This window comes from Peromyscus leucopus, chromosome 7 (assembly GCF_004664715.2).
Source record: "Peromyscus leucopus breed LL Stock chromosome 7, UCI_PerLeu_2.1, whole genome shotgun sequence".
In the NCBI taxonomy this organism is placed as follows: domain Eukaryota; kingdom Metazoa; phylum Chordata; class Mammalia; order Rodentia; family Cricetidae; genus Peromyscus; species Peromyscus leucopus.
Genome location: NC_051069.1, coordinates 107,831,421 through 107,857,425, shown reverse-complemented (window position 1 = coordinate 107,857,425; position 26,005 = coordinate 107,831,421). Strand labels below are relative to the sequence as shown.

Here is a 26,005-nt window from a genome sequence, read left to right as displayed (position 1 = left end):
AAAAAAGGTGAAGCAAAGTTACCTCATCTGCACCTCAGGCCTCCTCCCATCCCCTCAAGGAGCTCTACAGTATCTATCCTCAGTCCTTCTCTCCCCTAGAAGAGGGGGGCTGGGATGACCTGGTCTGTTCTGAGGTAACTCTTCTCACTTCCCCCCCAGCAGCTCCCTAACCCTGAGCACCAACCCAGGTGTGCACAGAAGACACGGCCCTTCCTTCCTCAGGACGTGGCCTGGGTACTATATTCTTCCTAACACAGCCTTGTCTGGGGCAGGAAGTTGCAGACAGAGAAGCAGCAGGCTCAGGAGATCCTGGGGCTGCCATTTCGTCACTAGGGGCTTTGAAGGGGCAGAAGGGGTCTGACTTTCCACACCCAAGGGGAGCCTCATGATCCCACCCTCAGAACCTGGGGGCCCACACCAGCTCGTGAGGCTACAAGTGTGGACAAAAAGGACCCCCCAAACTCCTCCATGTCCCCAACTCATGGTGTCCCAAGCCCTCCTGCCCCTTTCACAGGGCCAACCTACCCAAGTTCCCCTTGTTCCCCATCTCCGTGGATTGCAGGGCCTTAGAGAACTTGTTCCAGGAACAGGAAGCAGACTCATCTCGGATCTTCTCTCTCATAAGGGAGCCATTTTTGAAGCTGCAGAAACACACAGCGTGAGTCCTAGGCTTCCAGGTTTTGTGGTGGTGTTTGGAACCCAGGTGCTCCACTAGGCAAGGATCCTACCACTGAACTTTACATGCAGACTGGACCCAGCGGTTTTAGAAGAGTTCTGAATGGAGGGGTCTCCAGGTCAAGCTAGACCATAACCCCTGGGCTGGGCACAGCAGGCAGCCTGATCACAAGTATCTGAGGTTCTCCTGGGGTTCCACGGGCATCCTGGAAGGCGCTGGACTCACACTTATTCTGGGCTCTGTTTATGCTGGAAGCTGCCACAGTGGGATCCAGACAGGGCGTCCTGTACCTTGCATCAGCTCTCCAATGGGGGCAGCTACCAGCACAACTAGACCTGAACATTCTCCAGCAGTTCCTGGTGCTTACAGCTCAGAAGCCTTCTAAACCAGGGAGCTTCCAGCAGGTACCAAAGGCCTGTGCTCAGGACTTGGAACACACACCTCCTGTGAGAACCTTCAGGAAGCAAGCTGTCTCCCAGACCATGTGCTGAAGGTCAAGTTAGATATGTCAGAGAACCATGAAGGACATTGGAGGTAGAGTTTGAATCCAGGCTTGGTGGACTATAGGTCTTGGCCTCTTCCCAAGATAGTTCTGCTGTCAAGCAGGAACTTGTGTGTGTCCCTGTGGTCTTGGCTACCCATGAGGCACTTTAGTAGGAACGCCTTGGGGTGTTGGTTGTGCCGAATCAGTCTGCACCTCCCTCCCCCGACCCAGAGATTCCAGGATTACCACAGAAGGGCCATGTAGTGCTTCGTGTCTACTGGGTTGCAGAAGATGTGGCCTTCCAGGGCAGGTGTGGGCTCCTGAAGCCAGAGAAATAGGGTGTCGCTGGTGCCCAGGCTGACCTGAGGAGAGCAGAGTAGAGGAGGGTGAGGTGCCTAGAGCTTGGCTACAAATGCTCCCTTTCTGCCAGCGACTACTCCGCATCCTGCTCCCCCTCACCCAACCACTTCCTTCCTCATACTGCAGGTGACAACTGGCACCTCCTCAGAGACCCTTCTTCTTGACTCCCCATACCAGATGAGTTAAAGGTCTGCTACCCAGATCCAGGCTCTCATGGACACCATTATTGACTTTCTAGAACTCAATACAAAATCCTGAAGATAACGGTTTCCCAAATGGCTTCCCTGCTGGATGTAGAAAGCCAGATTAAATCTTCCCACATACCCAGGAGTTCACAGCCCATGTCCAGCCCTCATGCACTATGCCCAGCAGACTAGTCACTGTCAAGCAGACAGGTCAGCAAAGGGCAGCGTCCGTCTAAGGACAGTGGGCCACCATCCTCTTTAGAGGCAGCAGACCCCCTGGTGTGTAGCAAGACACACAGCTGAGACTCAGCACTGTGGCCCCCAGGACAGAAAGTCTGTAGGTGTGAGAGTTACCTTACCGCAATGTCACCTTCCTCCAGCCTCATGCCTGCCAGCGACGCTGAGAACGGCAGGGAAACCTCTGGTTAGCAGGAGTCACATGACCCACAAAGCAAAGCGCAGTAACCACGCGGACAGCACAGACACCACCTCCTGCCTTAACCCACAGTTCAGCGAGCTGAGTTCAAGGAGCCCAAAAGGTAGCAGGGGTCAGGGGGTGGGCTGCTCTAGCCAAGGCCCCTGATTTGGGCTGAAGTCTATTCTCTCAGGGATTCCAACTCCCCAGCACTGCCTGGTTCTCCAAGAAGTCCCGAGAAGCAAGGTGACCAGGCCACGGCATCAAGAACACACACAGGAAAGACAGAGGTGAGTCGGGGGGGGGGGGGGGGGGTGCAACGAATTGTCCTCAACCAGGACAAAGCAGGGCTGAGGTCATGAGGACTGTCCCCCCACCCAGACACAGGCTCCCCAGTAGCAGCCCTCTGCCCTCGTGGCTGACACACCCCACTACTGAAGAAGACACGGCACACCGCTGGTGCTCGCTAATGCTGAGTGAGTGAACTGAGTGATGGAGAAATGGGGCTGGATCAGACACCTCTGAACTCAGCTGGAGGCTGTGTCCCGAGGCTGTGCTTCCAGGCTGCCCACGCCCAAGCACAGGCGACAGTGCAAAGCTCCCTCCACGGGAGGCCAAGTAAGGGCAGGACAGCTGAAGCCTGGGCACTAGGGCAGCAAGGTGATCAAAAGGATGAAAAATGCCCACCCATGAGCCTACAGAGACGTCAGCAAGGAGAACCCCTTAGATCTAATGATGTCAAGACAGTGTCCCGAAGGGAAGGGCTTTGAGGGTGGCCAGGACCGGGCTGAGGCTGAGACAAAGAATCAAACTTCAGAGGGAAAAGAGAACACCACAGAAGGCTTCATCAAGAAGCTGGACTGTGGGCTGAGCATGGTGGCATGCACTTACAGCCCCAATGTTAGGGACTCAGCATTGGGGAGGTAGAGACCCAATAGATCTTCGAGGCTCTACCACCAACCAGCCTAGTCTACCTGAGAGTTGCAGGTTAGTGAGAAACCCTACTTAAAAAAGAAAGGTAGGCAGCATTATGAGGAATGGCAGACAGCTGAGGTTGTCCTCTGGTCTACACATGCACACACACATGCACATGCGCATACACATACGTGTACACACAGAGAGACAAACAGGAAGATGGAGTGGAATTCTTTAAAAATCCACTATGAACCAGGTGTGGTGGCTCACATCCATATTCCCCATACCCAGGAAGAGAGGACGAACGAGCATCTAAGGAGAGCCCGGGCTGTATGGTAAGATCCAGATCTTCAGAGGGAGGCCCCATCTCAATTACATGTCTATGGAAAAGGAAGGCGGGAAGTCCAGCAACCCATACTCACTTGGAGAGCAGTTCCTCCTGAGGCACTTACCTGGATTGTCCCCCGTGAAGGCCACCACTTTGCATGCTGGAGAGAATCCATAGCGCTGGACATAGTAGGAAGAAATGGCTCCCTAAGGAGAGAGAGGCCCCGTGTTCTGCTGAGGTGACCACAGCCTGCTCAGCACAGCCATGCACATCACCCTCCAGGAGACTCCTGGCTCCAGATCACTGGAGCTGAAGGAATCTTCCACACCTCGGCCATGAGGAGGCTGCAGGCATCTGTGGCCGAGCCTGGAGCTCCATCATCCTTCCTAGCCACACACAGCAGAAGGAGTACAGGTTTGGAACCACAGGCCTGAGGGCACGTCAATGGTCAGAGGAGTCTGAGATTGAGGGGAGTTAGAACATAGCAATCTCTAACTTGTACCTATTTGTGAACTCTGGATACAACGTTGAAGAAAAGAAAGTAACAGGACATTGGTAAGCAAGCTCATAGATACAGCCAATGCCTTATTCACTTGTTTATCAGGCCAGCAACCAGACTAAAAGTCAGACAGGCAAGTGCAAAGAACAGTGTTCTAAAGAAAACAAAGCAAGCTCAAGACCAGCCTGGACCACATGAGACTGTCTCAAGAAAAAGGGGGTAGGTTAGAGGTGCAGCTCATTTGTCAGAATGCTCAACTAGCCTCCACAAAGCACTGGGTTTGATCCCCAGCTCCACATAAAACCACACACGGCAAGGGGGCTGGAGAGACAGCTCAGCGGTTCAAAGCACTTAGTGCAACAGCAGAGACCCGGGTTTAGTTTCCAGCACCCACACGGTGCCTCACAACCACTTGCAACTCCAGTTCCAGGAAATCTTCTAACTCTGTCGGCACTGCCTGCACATGTTGTACACACATACGTGTAGGCAGCCACTCTCACAGTGTATGGGAAGAAAATTTTGTTCCAGCCAGCAATGCTTTGGGTTTCCCTGAGAACAAGCCATCCTCTGGGAAAATAAATGTCTGACCTAGGTTGCCTCAGAAGCCAGGGTGTGATGGGGCCTGCATGCAGGTTAACTCAGAGGAGTGACCCAGGAGACTAGAGAAAAGAGGAGGGCAAGAGGCCTAAGAGTCCACCATTCCACTGGGCACCCCAAAGGAAACTGAGGCTGAAGCCACAGAGGAACCTCTGAAAGCTGGGACTGGTCCTGAGGACTGTCTCCCTGGGGACAAGCAGGAGGCAGTCGCTCACCCACAGGTTGTCATCCTCTTTGATGACGGCTGCCCCCACGCTCACAGGACACACGGGTCAGGGAAGCCCAATAGAGAAAGTATGGTTCCAGCAGGGGTGACACCTGCATGAAGCCACAGTGACTTCCCATCATCATTTGATGCATAGTCAGTAAGTAAAGATGCATTTTTCAGAACCGGCTCTTTCCAGTTCCTCCAACACTCGCCTCTGAAAAGATTCCCATATATGCATTATTGGCGTAGGACATGAAAAGCCTTAGGCAAAGCCTTAGACAAAGAGTTGGTCTCGATTTCACATGAAACAAAAGACCACAGATGGCAGTTAACATTCCAGGGGCTCAGTATACAGACAAAAAACCAAAAACAAAAGCAAAATTCCCACACTTCAACAATCAGGCCACATCCACTTACTTGGGGCTTGACCCCTAGTGACCCATGATATCTTATATATAACCCTCGCTGTCACTCAGCAGTGTGACTCTCTGGACAGTGGCCCTGTGCTTTAATTAACTCCCCCTTTGTTTATGCCTTGGTAAACTCCTCTAATGCCTGCACCACTCTCCAGCCTTCTACGCTGCTTCACACGGAAGTTGCCGGTTTTCTGTTTGCCTTTTCTGTCTTTCTGGCTTGTGGCATCCATGCATTTGTGTCTTGCCCTGTAGGCTTCTCTGGGCAGGACTGTTCACACTTCAGCAGGTCAGTGAGAATCTGAAAACTGGACATGCCTGAGCATGGAACAGCCCATCTTCCTGGTGACCCACAGCCGGTTCCATGAAGACCTCTCCTTCCTTCACACTCAGCTGTCTGTCCCTTTGGGGCTCTTTCTGATTGTTCTGCCTTCCCATGTGCGGCATGTGTGTCAAAAGACACCATTGGACACTATTTACTCCCGTGCCTCTTCAGGATGGCCAAGAACAGAGCCGGCCAACCAGATCACACTTGGGTGTTCGGTTCATATCCATTCCAAATGGGTGGCACTACACTCATGGTCAAGTGCCCTTAACTTACTAGTGTGTCCAACCACCATCTGAAATCCTTTCAACACACCGTATCTCATCTCATTTGCATGGGAGCCTTCTAAGACAGACAGTATTATCTCCAGATGGGGAAACTAAATTGGAACCCTGATTAAAGAGAGGCAGGTCAAGCTAGATGTGAGGTGCATGCCTTTAACCTCAGCACTGGAGGGCAGGGGCAGGTGGATCTCTAAGCGTTCTAGGCCAGCCTGGTCTACATAACAAGTTCCAGGCCATCTAGGGCTATATAGAGACCCTGCCTCAAAACAAAGCAAAAACAATAATAATAAACCATGAACAGGCAAGCTTGAGCAAAGTCAGGGTTTAGCCTTAGTCGATGTGATGCCAGGGCCTGTCAGAGCCTTAGTGTTTCTGGTTTCCAGAGCCTGCCTGCTGCAAGCTTCCATACCAGTGGCCATAATTTCAGCACTCTGTGCATTTTTACCCTTCGGTGTGCAGAGACCCAGAAATCCTTCAGATAGTTTGAGAATCTAGCTCTGCCATGCACAAGCCCCTTATCCAGATATTCAGATATTCTGACTATTATCAAATGCTGAGTTTAGGCTTAAATGCAAATGTGTGTGTGTGTGTGTGTGTGTGTGTGTGTGTGTGGTGTGTGCCCGTGTGCATGCGCACATGGATGTGTGCACCTCCATAGGCTCCACCAGCAGTGCCAGGACCCACAGGAGTCATCACTGAAAAGAAGACTTACCACAACTGAGCACGAAGGAACTGGTGAGCCGAGCTTCTCCTCCAAATGGGGAGCACAGGCACCAAGACAAGCTTGAGACCAGACTTTGTCCTGGATCTGCAACAAATTCATTCCAGAACCTGAAGGAAGGAAGGAAACAAAAATAAAAACATCTGGAGGCGTGGGGGCTTTGGTGGAGATAGGTGAAATTGGCAGACAAAATTAATTCCCCAGTGTAAATGTACGGCTGGGTCTCTTTCTTTCTTTGTTTTTTGCTTAAGATTTATTTACTTGTATTTATGTGTAGGAATGTTTGCCTGCATGTATGACTGTGCACACACATTCACACAGGACCAGTGGAAGCCAGAAAAGAATGTCATATGCTCCTGAAACTGGAGTTACAGGTGGTTGTAGGCTGTCATGTGGGTGCTGGAAACTGAGCTCAGGTCCTCCACAGGAGCACTGAGCCACCTCTCCAGCCTTGTGGCTGGATCTGTTTCATCACAGTGGAAGGTAATACACTTTGAATGTCTTGAACCCAAGAGCCAGAGGGCAGCAGGGCCTGGGTAAGTATACCACACCTCCAAATGCTCTCCACAGACTCCCATTACATGGGGAGCCTGAAAAATCTGCTGTTCTGAGGCCTCCCAGGAACAGGCATGTCAACAACATGTTAACCAGAAAGTGTTCCCTATGTCCCATGGGTTTCAAGGCATCCAGAGGCAGCCCTGACAGAGGGTAGCCCTCAGAGATTTCCCAATCCATGGCTTTTACAGGAAAAGACACATAAGATGGGGTCTTTATGATGGTATTTTTATACTTTTAAAGATTTATTTACTTATCTATTTAGTTAATGTGCACCAGTGTTTTGCCTGTATACACTTTGTGTGAGGATGTTGGATCCCCTGGAACTGGAGTTATAGACAGTTGTGAGCTACCATGTAGATGCTGGGACTTGAATTCAGGTCCTCTGGAAGATCAGCACTCTTAACAGCTGAACTATCTCTCCCAAGATTTATTATTTTTAATAATGTGTTTATGTGTCTGTCTGTGGTTATGTGCACATGACAGCAATCACCCAAGGAGCCCAGAAGAGGCTGTTGGATCCCCTGAAGCTGAAGGTCCCAGTGGTTGTGAGCCACCAGACATGGGTGCTGGGAACTAAACTTGGGTTCTCTGCAAGACCAGCATATGCTCTTAACCACTGAGCCATCTCTCCAAAAGAGACCTGAGCCGCACACTTGCTGTTTCCACACATCACGATACAAGAAGGCCTCACTAGCTGCCAAACAGGTTCAAGTGCCTGAAATCAAAAAATCATCTTTTCTTTTTCTTCTTAAGACAGGGTCTCATACCCCAGGCTGATCCCAAATTCACTATGTAGCCGAGAACGATCTGGAACTTCTCTTGTCCCCTCTCCAACCCCCAAGGGCTGGGATAACAGGCATACACCACTATATCCAGCTTTACATGGGGCTAGGAATTGCCCAGGGCTTCATGAAGTCTAGGCAAGCACTCTACCAACTGAGCTATGTCACCAGCCCCTAAAGAAACTTCCATTCTTTGTATATTACCTGGTCTCAGGTATTTTGTTATAACAACAGAAAACAGACTAAGATCCTCTTACACTCATCCTTGAGTTCTTTCAGCAACTTCCTCCTAGCTTCTTCTCTCTGCTGCCATCATGTCTATTTCATCAGTTTTGATACTAAAAGCTAACAATTCCGAGCAGGGAACGGTGGCATACATTTGTAATCAAAGTACCTCAGGAGGCAGAGGCAGAAGGATTGCTGAGCCTGAAGCCAGCCTGGGCTACATATTGAGTTCAAGGCTAGCCTGACGCACACAGCAAAATCCTGTTTCATAAAAACTAAAACCAGAGGCTAGAGAGACGGCTCAGTGATTAAGAGCTTGTGTGGTGATATATTGTTTTTATATATCTATATTTTTGTAATCTGGGAAGTAAAGCTTGCCTGAAGATCAGGAGACAGAGCTAGCCACAGAGTTAGCCATAGAGTCAGGCAGTGGTGGCACACACCTTTAATCCTAGCACTCAGGAGGCAGAGGCAGAGATCTGTTTGGATTTCTGTGAGTTCAAGGCCACATTGGACTACATGAGATTAATCCAGTCTAAAAAAGAAACAGAGCCAGGCACTGGTGGCACACACCTTTAATCCTAGCACTAGGGAGGTTGAAACAGGAAATTATATGGCTGAGCGGAGAAAGAAATATAAGGCAGGAGACAGGAATTTGCTCTCTTGCAGATGCTCTGACAGGCTGAGGAGTTGGTAAGGTAAGAGGTGGTGGCTGTGGCTTGCTCTGCTTCTCTGATCTTTCTGGCTCTGGTTTTTATTATAAGACCATTTAGGATTCGTGCAAGAGCTTGTCCTACTCTTGTAGAGGACTCAACTGGTTTCCAGTACCCATATCAGGTGCCTCATAGCCTCCTACAGCTCCAGCTCCAGAGGGGGCCGATGCCTCCAGCCTCCACGGGCAACTGCACACACACACACACACACACACACACACACACACACACTTAAATAAAAAAAAAAATATATATATATATATATATATATATATATATATATATATATATATAAAACCCTAAAATCAAAACAAAACAAAAATCCCAAATGCTCAGTATGGCAGTACACAACTGTTATCCCAGAAATTAGAAGGCAGAGGCAAGAGGTCAGGAGTTCAAGGTAATCCACAGCTTCATTGTAAGCTTAAAGCCAGCCTGGGCTACAAGAGACCATATCTCACAGAATAAAATTAGACTAAATAATAAATAAACACAATTCTCATAAATTTGCCAAATATGAGCAAAACAATAAGTAGCTTGTGAGAGTCGGATCCCAAGATGGTCCCTGATGATTCTCGCCTCAGGTATTCACCTCTGGCGAGGTGACCCCAACCCTGTCCCAGGCTGTTCCCTGTGATCAGAAGGATGGAACTTCCAAGATCAGCAAGGAGCAACTACAGCTTCTTCTTGGCCTTTCTCTCATTGTCCCCTCCTTTCCCTCCCTCCCTCCCTCCCTCCCTCCCTCCCTCCACCCCTCCCTCCCTCCCTCCACCCCTGGCTGCCAGTTTGCCTACCTTGTGAGTGATCTTGAGCCAGGACCACCCAGTCCAGCTAGTGCCACATTCCAGACTAAGGGATACTCAGGTACTAAGTGAGAACTTAACATTTGCCTCTTCATGTGATCACGGTAGTGATGGGGACACTCGTGACACAACAGAAGGTGACTAGTGGTCCTTCCTTCTTGGGAAATGAAGAGATAGCTGCCTGACTGGCGCCCACCCAGGCTGGATGAGGCACCTGCGGTCCCCATGGCCACCCTGCATGTGAACAAGCGTCTCTCCACGCGCTGAAGACTTACCGTCACTGTAGTCGATGGGCGAGTACCCCCCCAGGAACAGAGAAGCAGCAAAGCTACTGACCAAGGAAATCCTCTGGAAAAGAAGGAAGCAGGGTGAGAGAGGACTTGCTTCCACACACCCTAAGCTACAGAACGCTTCATGCACGCGCGCACATGCACGCACACATGTACACACATACACACAGACACACACACACACACACACACACATAGACACAGACACAGACACAGACACACACACACACACACACACACACAGACACACACACAGGAACAGAAGCTGAAACTCCAGCAGGTGCTGACAGAGACGAAGCATCCATTCAGAAGCAGCCGGAGTTCTGGGTAGTACTGGTTTAGGCCACAAAGCCATCATGACTGGGACAACGAAAGCCAAAGCCCTGTGAACATGCTGCTGTTACGCAGGCTGGTTTTCCATCTGGAATCCATTCATACACCCTCTATTCCTCACTCCTCTTCTGTGTCTTTGTCATTTGGTCACAGGGAAGTGGACGTGTGGCCACAGAACACAGAATGTGCCAAGACTCTCAAGGCTACCACAGACAAACTGACCCCGGCCCCAGAAGCTACAACACCCAGTCATGCCCCCAAGAGAATCACTGATGGACTGTAAACACCAGCCTGAGACTCTAAAGCCACCTTCCCATCCAGGACTTCTAGACTCGAGAGGAGAACCATCACCTCTTGTCCCCGTTGGGACGTACGCCTTGATTCCACATAACTTAAGGAGGGTTTTCATTCCTCAATGGCTAATGCTGCAAAGTAATCTGAAACCTGAATCATTAAATAATAAATTGCAGCCAGGTATAGTGGTACAGCCCTGTAATCTTAGCACTGGAGGCTGAGGCAGGGGTTTGAGGCCAACCCGGTCTACATAGTGAGTTCAAAGCTAGACTAGGTTACACAGCAAACCGTAATCAAAACAAAACACAAAATGCTGCATGTGGCGGGGCACACTTGTAATTTTAGCTGTAATTTGGATGGTAGAGGAAGGAGGATCAGGAGTTCAAGGTTATCCTTAGCTTCATGGAGAGTTTGAGAAGAACCTGGGCTACATGAGACAGTCTCAAAAAAAAAAAAAGTAAATAAGTAAGTAAAAAGAATAAATGTTTGTAATTCTTATGGATTTGCCAAACAGGTACAAAAGCACAATATGTAGCTGGCTGTGGGAATCGGGCTTCCAGATGGTCCCTGTTGACCTTGACTGACCCACTCTCTGTGTTGGTAGCATTATCTAAGAGCTGGGACTTCGGACTGAATCGAAAGGAAGAGGTCAGCTGAGCATCAGCATTCGTCTCTCTGTGCTTTTTGTGAGGTTTATTTTTATTTTATGTGTGTGAGTATTTGTCTGCACACATATATGCTGTGCACCCATTGTGTGCCTGGTGCTCACAGAGGCCAGGAGAGCAAGTCAAATCTCCTGGAACTGGAGTGACAGATGCCATGTGGGTGCTGGGAACTGAACCCAGGTCCTCTGCAAGAGCAGCCAGTGCTCTTAATGTCTGAGCCATCTCTCCAGACTCCTCTCTGCTTTCCGACTAGGGACACAATGTGACCAGCTGCCTCAAGCTCCTGACCCTTCAGCTTCCCGGACTGGTGGATTTGCACCCTCAACCTGTGGGCCAAAGTAAACTCTTCCTTTTCTTTGTTGCTTTTATTGGTTATTTTGTCACAACAAGAAGAAAATTAACTACAACAAGGAGCCAAGCATGATGGGGCACACCCTTAATCCCAGCACTCAGGAATCCTTCCAGGATAGCCTGTACTACGTAGTTAAATGCTGCTGCCTAAAAGAAAAGAAAAATAAAAAGGAAGGAGGGCCAGCAGATGGCCCAGCAGGTTAGGGCACTTGCTACCAAGTCTGACAACTTGAGTTCCATCTTTGGGCCCCAGGTGGTGTAAGGAGAGGTCCAGCTCCCATGAGTTGCCCTCTGACCTCCACATACATACCCATTCACACAAACAAGTAAATGGGATAATTCTGAAAGAAAGGAGGGAAGGAGAGAGGAAGAACATCCTAAGCAGTCTAATCATTGTGCAAACACCATCCAGTAGGTTTATACAAGTCTAGACAGGCCAGCCTAGAGCACGCCGAGGCTGAACGGTGGGCCCACGGCTCCTGGGCTGCTACAGACAACTGTAGCACAGTGCCCTCTGTGTATCTAAGAGTAGAAGAGGTAGAGGGGGTCTTGTTTTACTCCTAATTTGTTTTACTGTGTTTGTTTGTCATGTGTGAGAGGTGCCCACACACCACGGCACATGTATGGAGGTCAGAGGGCAGCTTTCAGGAGTTGGTTCTCTCCTTCCACCCTGTAGGTCGTGGGGATCGAACTCAGGGGGGTCAGGCTTGGAGGCAAGCACCTCAACCCACTGAGCCCTCTCAACAGGCCCCACTTAGCACCTACTCACCAAAGGCATTAGCCAATGCATGTAAGATGTGTTTGGGTTGAGGCCAGGGTGACAAAAGGACTGAGTGTGACGCTGAGGGAACATGAAGGCTCACCAACCTCGGAGTGTCTGTAGGCCTCGGGGTTTTGCTGGAAAAGCTTTGCTATCTGGTTCCCTGTAAAGCGCTGGGGGGAGAAAAAAAAGACCACAGATTCTTAGACACTCAGATCCTACACAGAACAATCTTAAAGCGAGGTTAGCATAGAATGATCTGGACATGGCATAGAATACCAATAGCTTTGAGAAACCCCCAAATCTAGAAATGCTTGTTACCAGCTCAACATGGGAGACGGTGTATTTTGGCTTTGAGTCCTGAAAATGTTCTTGGTAATGAGTTCTTAGGCAGCTAGCAATCCCTATGCACCCACAGATAGGGCAGTAACCTCGGCTTACCGGGGGTGAGGGGGTTGGGGGGGTGTCTCACTCGTTAATTAGCTCTGTGACTAGCCCTTATTATAACTGTCCTTAAAATATATTTACTCGTGTAGTTAGTGTGCATGGTCTGTGTCTGAGTGTGTGTCTGTGCACCATGTGTGCAGGAACCTACAGAGATCAGGAGAGGGAATAAGATCGCCTTGGAGCCACAGGTAGTTATGAGCCATCATGTAGGGGCTGGGAACCGAACCCAGGTCCTCTGCAAGAGCAGCCAGTCTGTTAACCACAGAGCCCCCTTCCCAGTTCCATGAGACCAGAAGCAGGGGCTCAGGTATTCTCCTTGTGGAAACCGTAGTCCTAGTTCTTCTAACTGGATTTTAAAATGTTTTGCCTTAGCCGGGCAGTGGTGGTGCACGCCTTTAATCCCAGCACTCTGGAGGCAGAGGGAGGTGGATCTCTGTGAGTTGAAGGCCAGCCTGGTCTACTGAGCAAAATCCAGGACAGGAAAAAAAAAATGTTTGCCTTTATTTTTACTTTATTTATGAGGGAATTATATATGTGCCTTCCTCATGTAAATAGTGTGTGTGTGTGTGTGTGTGTGTGTGTGTGTGTGTGTGTGTGTGTGTGTGTGAATGTCCATGTAGATGCCTAAGGAGGCCAAAATGGGTGTCCAATACCCTGGAGCTGGGGTTACATGCAGGTGCTGGTCACCGGATGTCCTGGGACTGAACCTCTGCAAGTGCAGCATGAACTCTGACCTGCTGAGCAATCTCTAGACCTCCATCCCCCACTTAAGCCACAGTCACGTGACCCAAAATAGCCAATCACAACGAACTCTGGGACAGTGGCTAAGCCTTGGGGCCCCTTGATTTAAGTCTGCTGGACTCTCTCTCCTTTCGGCTTCACTGCTATCATGAGGCTACAGACCACGAGTCTGAGGCAGCACACCCCTCCCCCACGCAGTAGATCCAGTGAGGGATGCAGCCGTGCCCATACACCAGCCCTGGCCTGGGACCACACGCAAGGGCCTTGCCATTGCCTGCTAAATGAGACAGGACAGCCTGGACCAGAACCCAGGGCCAACGTGTTCCAAGCTGGCTTCAGGGAACGACACTAGCATCCCTTCAGATGATCCCTGCACCCCCCACCCCCAGGCTGGCTGCCCACTACATCCTCCCAGAGTCTTACCCCCCATCGTGAGTGACATGCATGTTACCTACCTCATAGGCCCGGGACCCTGTGAGGCAGCTGAGAGCCCGGGCCCCACCCACAGCAGCCTCCAGCTGGCGGCACTGGGCTGTGGTACTGGAGTCCATCCATATGGGACAGTCGCTGACGGAGAAGCAGTCCTGGAAAGAACAGCAGAGTTCAGGCTCTCCTTCTACCACTGACTACAGGCAACCCTGGCGCTGCAGTCACACGGGCCATCATATCAGGAAGATCCCGTGGACATGCCCTCTGCGGGACCAGTGAGGCCTCTCCAGAAAGCCTGAGGCCGGGTGACCTCTGCTAAAGACATCCGGGCACATCAGGCTACAGGAGACAGGGCAGCGGGCAACAGCGGCACCACAGTGCAAGTCTGGAGCTTTGGAGACAGGAGGAAAGGGAAACTGGAGACCCCACCTCCCAGCATCACCAAGGGGCCACAGCCGTTCTGAGAAGGAAGGGACTCATTTATGAGGGCGTCATCCGCACCCCTGGGCAACCCCAAGGGGGCTTCAGCCTGAGGGCTGAGGAGACCACATTCCACCTTCTCACACTCATGACAATGCGGAGAGGCCTCAGACTGCAGGGTTCCCTGCACACGGGGTCCCTCTGCAGGGTCTGCAGAAGTTCATTAGATTCACAAGCATCTTCACCTGCAACTGCTGATGTAACAGGAGAGCTGGGGACAGGCCCGACAGCGCCAGGCTGGCTCCGGTCTTCCAGTACACGCTTCCATGTTGCTGTTGAGGGGAATTCAAGCACATGATCATCTACCGCGCCTGGAGTCACAGCCTCCTGCAGACGCAGAGCCAGACCTCAAGCCAAAAAAAAACCCCAAACCAACAACAAAAATCAGTCTCCAAGACTCTGCCACCTCTCTGTCACGTAACCCAGTGTCTTTATGATGGTTCTGGAACCATCAGTCTGTATTGTGTGTCTTTTTTCAAACTGTACTAATTTCTCAAATATCACCCACAGTAGTGCCTGAGGTTGTCTCATGCCATGTATTCACATAACAAACATATTGGGCAGCAAGATCATGCCAGACACGAGTTAATAGGTTATTACTGACCCTGATGTCCAGGACCATGAATGTGAGTGAGGGAAAGACACAAAAACGCAATTACAAAAGCCCTGTCGAGGGCTCAGGCGATGCTCAGTTGTTAAAGAGCGTTTCCGGCAAGCATGAGGTCCTGAGTTCGGTCCTGTGTTTAAAAAATAATCTGTGGGGCAGGAGAGGTGAGTCAGTGGTGGAGAGCATGGCCGCTCTTCTAGAGGGCCTAGCTTCAACTCCAGCACCTACATGGTGGTTCCCAAACACCTGTAACTCTAATCCCAGAGGATCTGATATTCTCGTCTGGCCTCTGCAGGCGCCAGGTGTGCATGTGGTGCACAGACAGCCATGCCTGTAGACAACACACTCATACACAGAAAATAAACAATAAACAAATAAACAAACTTTTAAAAAATCTAGAGGTGGGGCATAATAAAAATCAAAAATCTGGCATGGTGGTGTGTGCTTATAATCCAGCACTGGGGAGGTGGGGACAGACAGGTTCCTGGGACTCACTGGCTAGTCAGTCAGCCTAGCCTACTTGTTAAGCTCTAGAACAGTGAGAGACCCTGTCTCAAAACATAAGGATGACACCCAAGGTTGTCCCCTGACCAGACAGACATGGACATATGCACCCTCACACACACACCTGTGGAGCCGCAGTGATGAGAAAACAGAGAGACCAGCCGGGGGGTGTACAGACTGGGGCATGGACAGGATGGTAGGACGGAGCTCCAGGAAGAGGAAAAGCTGCAGAGAGCTGGGAACCTGCTGCCACGCCTGGCGACCTGAGTTTGATCTCCAGCGTCCACATGGTAGAAGAACCAACTCCCAGAAGTTGTCTTGAGACCTCCACACACTTGCCCCGGCACAGTGTCACAAACACACACACACATACACGAAATATTTTTTTGTATTTTAAAAAAGTGTAGCTAAAATTTAAGAAAGAGTATTATGTTCCAGGCACTGTCCTATGTATTTAACAGTCTCAGTGACCCTGCGTGAGATAGGGGTGTGGAGGCCCCAGGAGTCTGGGTGATGTGACTTGGGTCAGGCTTCTACGTGGCAGAGGGGGCATGCCCAGAGCACCTCTTCTGGTTGGCAGCACTGCCACCAGCTCAGAATCACCACGGGACCAGAGACCTTGAGGACCTCAGCACAGTGGCTGGCACACACTGGCTCAGTCAATACTCTGGACAGCAGGAATACTACAGCTTCCTACTGAAAATACTCTCAGGGCTGGAGAGGTGGCTCAGCAGTTAAGGGAGCCTGCCGCTTTGGCAAAGGACCCAAGTTTGGTTCTCAACACCCACATCAGGGGGGCTCACAATTGTCTGTAACTCCAGCTCCAGGGGAACCAACATCTTCTTCTGGCCTCCTAAGGGCACCTGCACTTCTGTCTACACACACACACACACACACACACACACACACACACACACACTCAAGTAAAAAGAAACACATAAAACTGCTCTCATTGTTAGTATCACTCCTTATTTTTCCTTCCAAGAACTAGAAAGCAATTTTAGTGCCACCAAACAGCCACAGTAAATCCACATTTAATGTTCTCTCCGTCCCTTTATGGGACCTGTGCCTAGTTCCCTATCAACGGTCTTACTTTACTATTGTTTATTCACTGAGTACTGAGGAGACAACGCCAGGCCTCACGCATGCTAGAAAAGTGCTCTACAACTGAGTTATATCCTAGCCTTCTAATTCATTTTGAGACAGGGTCTCATTAACTTGCCCAGGCTAGCTTCAAACTCACCCTGTACAGCCCAGGTAGGCCTTGAACTTGCAATCCTCTTGCCTTAGCCTTGCAATTAGCTGGGATTACAGGCCTACACCACCAAGCCCACCTAAAAGTCCTATTTATACAATGCCTTATCGTAGAAGCATCTCAGATCCTTTTGCAAGATCAGCCATACTGCCCCTAAGGTGAACAAGCTGGAGGTACTGTCACTACCAAAGAAATGTGTACTCACTTTTGAGGCTAGCCTGGTCTACAGAGCCAAGTTCCAGGACAGTCAGGGCTACACAGAGAAACCCTGTCTGGAAAAATCTAAAAAGAAGAAGAAGGGAGGGAGGGAGGGAGGGAGGGGGAGGGAGGGAGGGAGGGAGGAAAGAAGGAAGGAAAGAAAAAGAAAAGAAAGAAAGAAATGCGTACTCCACAGGATGCCATCAGCTCAGCACCCACCCATCGCGGAGACAGCCAAGTTCCCAGGGTAGATGGGCTGCTGTTGACAAACCTGGCCTGCCCCAGATAAGGCTAGAACTTGAGAGAAGTCAAAGCCAGAAGCCTTCATCTTCTCCAGGATCAGGTCCAGAGCCTGGGAAGAAGAACAGAATCCACCATGACCCAACAGAACCACTGAGTCCTCTATGAACCTAGCTTAGAAATGTCAAACGTGCCACAGAGAGGAGGGTTATCAAGACAGGATCTGTAAGTGTCAGGACAGCTAATTAAACAAGCTGGCCTCAGCCACATAAAAGGCTCAACTTGGCTAAACACATTTTTTTGTTTGTCTGTTTTAAATATTCATTTTTTTTTTTTGCCAGACATGGTGGCTCATCCCTTTAATCCCAGCACTTAGGAGTAAGTGGATCTCTGTGAGTTTGAGGCCAGCCTGGTCTACAAAGCAAGCTCCAGGATCACCAGGGCTGTTACACAGAGATCCCTGTCTTGAAAAGTCCAACAAAACAAAACAAAACAACATTTATTTGTATTGCTGTGTATGTGAGTGTGTGTGTGTGAGTGTGTGTATGTGAGTGTGTGTGTGTGTGTATGTGAGTGTGTGTGTGTGAGTGTGTGTATGTGTGTGTGTGAGTGTGTGTCCCATGGGTGCAAGAGCCTGAGGAGGCCAGAAGAGGTCACCTGGTCCTCTGAAGCTGGAGTTGGATGACTGTGAGCAATCTGGCATGGGTGCTGGAAACTAAGCTCAGGTCCTCTGGAAGAGCAGCAAGCACTCTTAACCACTGAGCCATCTCTCCAGTCCTATTTTTGCTTTTATGAGAGAGTAGTCCAGGCTGGCCCCCAACTCATTATGTAGCTAAGTGAGGGAGTCCTTGCAGGTATCCAGGAAGGGAAGCAAACTGCTCGAAAAGATAAGTATGAAATCCTGAGCTGGGCGGTAGTGGCGTATGCCTTTAATTAATTCCAGTGCTTGGGAGGTAGAGGCAGGTGGATCTCCTAGTTCTAGGCCAGCCTGGTCTACAGAATGACAGCCAGAGCTATAGAGAAACCCTGTTTCAAAAAACAAAAAACAAAAAACAAAAAAAAAAAAAAAGAAGAAGAAGAAGAAGAAGAAAGAAAAAGAAAACCTGGTGCAGATCGGCTTCATCAACCTGGATCAGACTATGGGGAGTCTAATAACAGGCAGCTTATTCTCAATATATTTAAGCTCAGTATAATTTGGAAAGAAGTTTCCTGGTGCAGTACAACCCCTGGTGCACAAGGAAGCATAATTACTCAACTCAGGGCACAGGTCACTTCTTCCAAGAAGATGGGTTCTAGAGACAGGGCTACCTGTGCTGCCTTAATAGAGGTCATTGGCTGTTAGCCACTGCCTATCGTAGTTGGAGGAGCTTGATATGGCCTGGCCCAACAGATAACACCAGGCTGTTAACCACTTCCAATGCTCAGCTTTCTGGATGGAAGAACAGGTTTTACATCTTCCCCATTGGAAAGACAATCTAGTGTGCTTAGCATTCCTGGTTTCTCTGGAGATCTGCAGACACAAGGACCTTCATGCTATGCTCCCAACAGCTAAGGTGACCTTGAACTCCTGATCTTTCTGCCTCCACCTCTGAAATGCTGGGATTCCAGATATGCACCACCGCGCCTACTCTGCCTAAACAAATGTTGAATAAACGAAATCATAAACCATTAATCCTCAGGATTTCCGTCTCTACTTGGCATCCTCCAAGCACTAAGGGAGAACCAGAGCTCACAGCTCAAAGTTTTGTTTTTCTTTTACTTGTATTTCTACTTCACCATCTGAACGACCTGAGAACGACAGAGAGGAGCAAGGCAGGCAGGTGTTGCCATCAGAGGAGGGTGCCCGGTCCAGACTGTCTGTCCACAGGAGCCTGAGGCGGAAGGAGTGAGGCGAGCTGGTGGTGGTGCTGCCAAGTGCCGTTTAACACGCTCGTCCAGCTGGACTCTCTTCCCAGGAGTGGGTGGGACGGGTGGTGGTGTCCGGCAGAGTATGACCTACCTCATGGTCATGTGCTAAGACCTCATGGCCAGATGGGCTGGGCCGCAGCTAAGTCGGTCGAACACTTGCCCACCATATATAAAGCCCTGGGTTCCATCCCCAGCCACACACAACCAAGCGTGGTGGCACATGATTATTATCTTAGCACTCAGGAGAAGGCTGGGGGACCAGAAGTTCAAGGTCACCCTCAGGTACACAGAGTTTGAGGCCAATCTGGAATACACGAAGACCTGCCTCAATTTGTGTATATTTTATGGAAGATGACAGACAGACAGACAGATATATGGACATTTCACAGCAGGAATCTGAGACTCATCCCAGCTCGTATCTTCTGATGGCAGAGAAATCACTCCCGCTTTTGTCTAACCCTGACATCCCCACTCCATGCTGAGATCATTCCTGGCCCTGACAACACACTTGTCAAACCTCAGACAGGAGGGCAGGGACCGGCAAAGTTCGAAACAAGTCCAGCTCCAGAGGCTGCCACAGCTCAGCCACCTCCCTGGCTCCGAGGCAACCCGGGATCTCCTCCCACCTACCCGACACAGCCCTTCATGTCCGGGACCTCTTGGCCCTTGCCTCGGACTTCCCACTACCAACTTTGGTCTGGCGCAGTCTTCTGGAGTGCCTTTCAGCCAACCTGTCTGGGTGGAACCCATCCTTAACTCCAATCCTTCGGCGTTTGACCCATGATCGGGCAGACAAAACAGAACTCACTCTAGTTCAGTTTTTAAAAAGGAATAATGTAGGCGATGGTTCAACAGGAATGGGAGGCTGGAGAAGGACTTCTGGCAGATACACACAGTGCTGCCTTTGACTCTCAAGTTGAAGGACTTTGGTGCCACCAGCACATGAGGCAATCCAAGCCCTATCATGTCCATGTTGAACAAATCCTTGCACAGGTCACCAGATCTGGCCAGAGGCGGACCAGGGCGGATGGTCCAACGCAGGCGGGTTTAGCTTAGGGTTGATCTCAGCCTGACTAGTTGATTATAAGGCACTATTCTGAGTGACCATGCCGTGGGGGACAAACACTAAGACACCAGGGGCCATGCTTGGCCTGACATCAGGGACTGGGAAAGCCTGGCTCTATGTCCCTTTAGAAGTGGCATGGACTGGGGATACAGCTCAGTTGGTAGAAGCTCCAGGACTGCATATTGGGCATGACGCTACACACCTATAACCCCACTTAAGGGGTAAAGACAGGAGGATCAGAAGTTCAAGGTCATCCTTGGCCACATAGTGAGTTTGAGACCACACTGAGCTATAAGACTCTGCCTTTAAAAATAAATAAATCTTCAAAGACAGGACCTGCCAACCTTTGGGCTCTGGTACCTGGAAGTGCCCTGTGAGTCCTCACAGACAAGGACAGGCATCAGCTAAGGCTGGTCTGCCCCAGGAACCACTCAACTTACATTAACTCTGGTTAAAGGGTTAAACAGTCTCCAGATGCCCCATGAGCTGCCACCTTGGGACCACCAGTGACAGGCCAGATACAGGAGAAGGAAGGGAGCCTCCCTATGCTTACCTGGACCCACATCAGGACTGGAGAGGTGACCGTCAGCCTGTCCTTGTGTACATGGACACCGCCCTGAGTTCTGCAGGGAGAACAGGTATGTGGAATGGAGCTCCAGGGCAGGCTGAGCTCTGAGGAGCTGCCCCATGGTGGTAAGAGACCTCCAGGAAGAGGACAATATCCCTGAGTGCCAAGCAGAAATTACGTACTGACCAGGGGAAGATGTAAAGAAAAGACGTGGGATCTTTTTTCATATGAAACTGGATAGCTCATTTTTTTTCCAGTTTTCATTTTATCTATATGCATGTGTTGGCCTATATGTATGTCTGTGTACCAGATGTGTGCCTGGTGCCCTGGGAGGTCAGAATAGGGTATAAGATCTGCTAGAACTGGAGTTATAGATGGTTGTGAGCCACTGTGTGGGTGCTGGGAACTGAACTCAGGTCCTCTGGAAGAACAGTTGGTGCTCTTAACTGCTGAGCCATCTCTCCAGCCCTGGGGAAGCATTTCCTAGAAGATGCCTCAGAAGAGAAAACCTTGCCTAGAAGGCAGGGTTGGGCCTCATGACTGAAAACTGGTGGTTGTTTTTTTTTTTCCCCTCAGAGTCTTAGATCGTAGCTCAGGCTGCCCTGATGTGACCACTGGACTCTAGCCAGAAGCATGAGCTGATGGGAACTTTTTTGTTTTGTTTTGTTTTGTTTTTTGTTTGTTTTTGAGATAGGGTTTCTCTGGCTAGAACTCATTCTGTAGACCGGGCTGGCCTGGAACTCACAGAGATCTACCTGCCTCTGTCTCCAGAGTGCTGGGATCAAAGGTATGCACCACCACCTCCCGGCTTTGTGAACATTTTTCTTTATAACTTCAGTCTGTGGTACTCTTTCATTAGCAACAGAAGATAGCCAAGTACAACCATCAAACTTCATCAGCACAGTGCCTGGTGAAAAACAGATCTCAAATGTATGCGTGAATGGATGGATTGAATTAGGAAAGAATAGGGAAGAAATCACTCTCTGTATGGAAAGAGAAGATTCTCAAGGGCGGAGAGATAACTCAGAGGTTCGATTCCCAGCACCCTGTGGTGGCTCACAACCATCTGTAACTCCAGTTACAGGGGATCTGATGTTGTCTTCTGTCCTATGTGGGCCTCAGGCATGAATGTGGTACACATACATGCAAACACCCATACATAATAATAATAATAATAATAATAATAATAATAATAATAATAATAATAATAGAAGGTGCTCAAGTTCTACGTAGAGCACCTCTCTGGCAGCTGGGTTAAGTCAGAACAGTGTAGCTGATAAATGCAAATGGTTTGGGGAAGATCTCAAACCACCCACCCGCTCACCCAGGCACACGAGGTACATACCCAAATTCGGGAAGGTCTCTGTCAAAATGCACACTATCCTCGTAGAAGACGTTCAACTCTACATCAACAGCAACAATTTTAACCTGGAAGACATTTATGAAAATGATATTTAGGGTTTTCTCAGCCTCTGCTTATGGCCCAAGGGACTTCCAACTTCAGTCACGGTTCACAGAGAGGGTAGCACCGTAACCACAGCAGCAGAAGTTTCATGGGGCACATGTTCAAAGATTTAGTAAAAGAGAGAGAGAGAGAGAGAAGAGAGAGAGAGAGAGAGAGAGAGATAAAGAATGGGAAAGCCAGGTGAAACTCCCACTGTCTATAAGACTCTGCTCCCCAAACAGTGGAGACCAGGATTCTATCCCTGATAAGGAGGCATGTCTCCAGGGGTTGTCCCCAGCTCCATGACCACAGTCAAGCCATACATGACATCCCAATGAAGCCATTCCAAGCTCAGGGAAGATGAGGACTCTCTGAGTCCTATGGGATGTTCCCCCCAGAAACCCGAAAAGTTCTGCCTCTCTTCATCCATCTGAGGAGAGGGGTTCCACAGCCACTGTGTGTATTCCTCAAGGATGCATATTGAACCCCTCCCTCCCTGGGATCCCATGCCTACTTGGAAGCCAGGTTATAATTGCACTCAGCTATCTGCTGGAAACACCAACCTCTGACCAGCAGTCCTGGAAGCCCGGACCCTGGCGGGCTGCTGCCAGCCAAGAGAGGTCACTGGGGTGAGGGGGGTGGGGGCAGCGGACGGGCAAAATCCGTTTACACACTAAGCCAGTTCACATTTAAAAACAAAAGGGGCCTGCCATGGTGGCGACCTCCTTTAAACCCTGCACTCGGTAGGAAAAGGCAGGAGGATCTCTATGAGTTCAAGGCCAGCCTGGTCTACACAGTGAGTAGAGGCCAGCCAGAGCTACATAGTGAGGCCTTGTCTCAAAAAATAAAATAATAAATAAAAATAAAAATAGTAAAGACTGTGATCCGGATCTAGGTTTTGCATGCGCGCACACCTCTGCCAGCCTGTGGGCTCTTCTGTTTTCGCTGGGTGTCCTGGGTCCCTGCCATCCGCAACCCTGACTCCGCGTGGACCCCTCGAGTCACTTCTCCCCGATGCACGTCCACGGTGTTCCGCGGGGAGGCACCCGCGGTTTCCGGGAGATCGTGTTTGGCTGGCAGGGCATCGCCAGGCTCCCCCTGGGCGCACGGCGACCCGCACGTACCTGCTGCGTGCTGAAGTCCCAGCCCAGGCAACAGCGGCGGCCCGCGTGCTCCGTCATGGCCCTGGGGGTTCCTGCTGTCGGTCTGTGAGTCCGTCGGTCCGTGTGTCCCGCGCGGCGAGATTGTCGGCCAGATGGTCGCCGCGCTCCGACACCCGGAGACGCCAGGACCCGCCCCTCGCCACGCCCCGCAGGACTCTGGACTGGAGTCATGAGGCGGTCTACACTCTGGCGCCGCCTGCTGGAGGACGTTAGTGGCACTGCGTCTAGCTGGGGCACTTGATGGTCCCTAGCATTGCGGGTCCCCACCCTGCAGCGCAGCGGCTTCCCTCCACCCCTGCCTTAAGAAGGCTTGGCTTTCCTTGAGACACGTGAGACACTGGTGGGAACTCTGGGGTGACCAGTTCTTGCAGGTCCCTCAGGTGGTTCTGGGCCAGGGAATCTTTTGGAATTGCCTCCTGGGTAGTGGAGTAGCTGTCCACCTCATAGTGGTGACTCAAAAGTCACAAGGAAATGGGTCCTGAGGTTGGAAGACCGGGGCTTTGACCGGCCTTGTCCGTATCTAGCACATCTCACCTCTGGATTTAAAATCAGTGTTCTTGGGTCTGTGAAATGGTTCAGAGGATTAAAGGCACTTGCCACCAAACATGAGTACCTTACAGAATCCACGTGATAGAAAGATCCTACACATCTTACAAGTTATCCTCTGACCTCCACACACACAGCATGGCACATGTGCCAACACACACACACACACACACACACACACACACACACACACCATAAACAAACAAACATACATACATGTGCCAACAAATAAATAAATGGCAACATTTGAGAAAAATCAGAGGTTGCGATGCCCCCATGGATGACTCATTTATCTCGGCTGTCGGGTAATGTATTGGTGGTCTAATGCAGGCAAAGCCAGACAAGAACCCAAAACGTGTTCATAGAGTTGAAAGCACCTTCTTTTCCCGTGGGGACATCTTTCTAGAAATCCCCAGGACATCCACCTGCCTACAGGAAGTGCAGGCAATGTGCAGTTGGATCATCAGACTCTTCCCTTGCTGAACTCCAGCAGCTTGGAGCTCAGCCTGAACAAGAAGGCACTTAAACTAAGTTCCTGCCCTCCAGGACATTTACTGCTCGTTGGGGACACAGGCCCTCAGCAGTTTCCACTCAGGATGGTCAGACATTGGGACTGCTCAGAAGCAAGTGTGTGACCTGCTGAGCACACTTAGTCCTCAGAGTGGTTTGACCAACTCTGTAGCACGAAATCCTAATTGGTCTCGTTAATAAAAACCCAGAGTCAGATTCAGGGTGAAAGCTGAAAGTCCAGAGAAGCAGAGCAGCCAGCCACCAGACTTCTTACCTCTACCAAATCCTCAGCCTGAAAGAGTGCCAGCTCCTATCTCCTCCTGCCTTATATTCCTCTCACTTCCTGACTCCACCTCCCTAGTGCTGGGATTAAAGGTGTGTGCCACCACTGACCAGCCTCTATGGCTAACTAGTGGCTTAGCTCCATACCCTGATCTTCAGGCAAGCTTTATTTGTCAGATCACAAACAAGATATCACCACATAACTCCATTCTATCTTTTGTTTGTCTGGGCCTTGTATTTTATTTATACTAACTCCATTTGGAAGGAAGGAAGGAAAAGGGAAGGAAGGAAGAGAGGAAGAGAGGGAAGGAGAGAGGGAGGGAGGGAGGGAGAGGAGGGAGGGAGGAGGGAGGAAATGTTCCCCTAGTCATGGTTGCATATACCTGTAATCCCAGCACTTGGGAGGTCGAAACAAGAGGCTCTCAAGTTCAAGACCACTCTGGATAAATTATTGAAACCCTGTCTCAAAATAAAATTAAAAGGGGGCTGAAGAAGCCAGTTGTGATGGCCATGCCTTCAACCCCAGCACTCAAAAGGCAGAGACAGGTGGAGCTCTAAATTCAAGGTCAGCCTGGTCTACAGAGAGAGTTCCAGGATAGCCAGGGCTACACAAGAAAGAGACCGTCTCAAAATAAAAGGTGGGGTGGGGGTGCTGAAAGCCAAGCTGGGTGTGTTGTTGCATCACATTTAATTCCAGCACTAGGGAGGCTGGGCAGATGGAACTTTATGAGTTTGAGGCCAACCTAATCTACATAGCAAATTCCAGGTCAGCCAAGGCTACACCGAGAGACCACCCCCCACCCCAAAAACAAAAAATGAAAGAAAAGAAGAAAAGTTAGTGGGGACTGAAGGTAGAGACTTTGCCTAACCTGTGCCCTAGAGTCAACCTTTTTAACTACAAAAATCAAAATCTTAATTAAACTTGGGGTAGTAATTTACATCGTAATCCAGTACTTGGAAGGGTGAGACAAGAGGACCATGAGTTTGTGGCCAGCCTGGGATACATAGCAAGATCTGGATCTGTCTCAGAAATAATAATCCTCTCTCTCTCTCTCTCTCTCTCTCTTCTTCTCTCTCTCTCTTCCCTCTTATTTTTTTGTCTGTTTTCACAGTCTTGCACTATGTCCCAGGTTGGACATATAAAATGTCTGGGCTCAAAGACCCTTCTGCCCAGCACCCTTGGGTTTACAACCCGCCTGCTGGAGCCTCCCTGGTGGCCGAGATTACAGGCCTGTGACACCAGGTCTGATGTGACAAAATCTGTTTTATTGTATTATTGAGACAAGATCTCATGTGCCCCAGGTTAGCCTGGAATTCACTGTGTAGCTGAGACTGGCCTTGAATTCCTGATCCTCCTGCCTCACCTTCCCAAACGCTGTAATTGCAGGTCTACGCCACCATACCACTTTGAAATTATCTTTTGTTGTTGTCCA

The 26,005-nt window shown here is 49.9% G+C and overlaps 1 protein-coding gene across 2 annotated transcripts in view; it reads right to left on the bottom strand.

Moving 5' to 3' along the window:
• Xylb (xylulokinase) overlaps window positions 1-23,428 on the bottom strand; it is a 34,791-nt gene extending 11,363 nt beyond the window's left edge. The window contains exons 1-13 of one of the 2 annotated variants that reach the window (XM_028856415.2): window positions 23,196-23,428; window positions 21,973-22,055; window positions 20,613-20,682; window positions 17,117-17,197; window positions 14,467-14,553; window positions 13,828-13,956; window positions 12,292-12,357; window positions 9,767-9,839; window positions 6,402-6,520; window positions 3,488-3,569; window positions 2,065-2,105; window positions 1,407-1,522; window positions 526-641 (exon numbers count right to left, since the gene is read on the bottom strand). In XM_028856415.2, coding sequence (XP_028712248.2) covers window positions 526-641; window positions 1,407-1,522; window positions 2,065-2,105; window positions 3,488-3,569; window positions 6,402-6,520; window positions 9,767-9,839; window positions 12,292-12,357; window positions 13,828-13,956; window positions 14,467-14,553; window positions 17,117-17,197; window positions 20,613-20,682; window positions 21,973-22,055; window positions 23,196-23,405 — 1,273 coding nt within the window. In that variant the 5' untranslated portion in view covers window positions 23,406-23,428. Of the gene's footprint in view, window positions 1-525; window positions 642-1,406; window positions 1,523-2,064; window positions 2,106-3,487; window positions 3,570-6,401; window positions 6,521-9,766; window positions 9,840-12,291; window positions 12,358-13,827; window positions 13,957-14,466; window positions 14,554-17,116; window positions 17,198-20,612; window positions 20,683-21,972; window positions 22,056-23,195 lie in introns of those variants that run through there. The other variant, XM_037208033.1, reaches the window with a different exon arrangement.
• Between the last annotated feature and the right edge of the window lie 2,577 nt (window positions 23,429-26,005).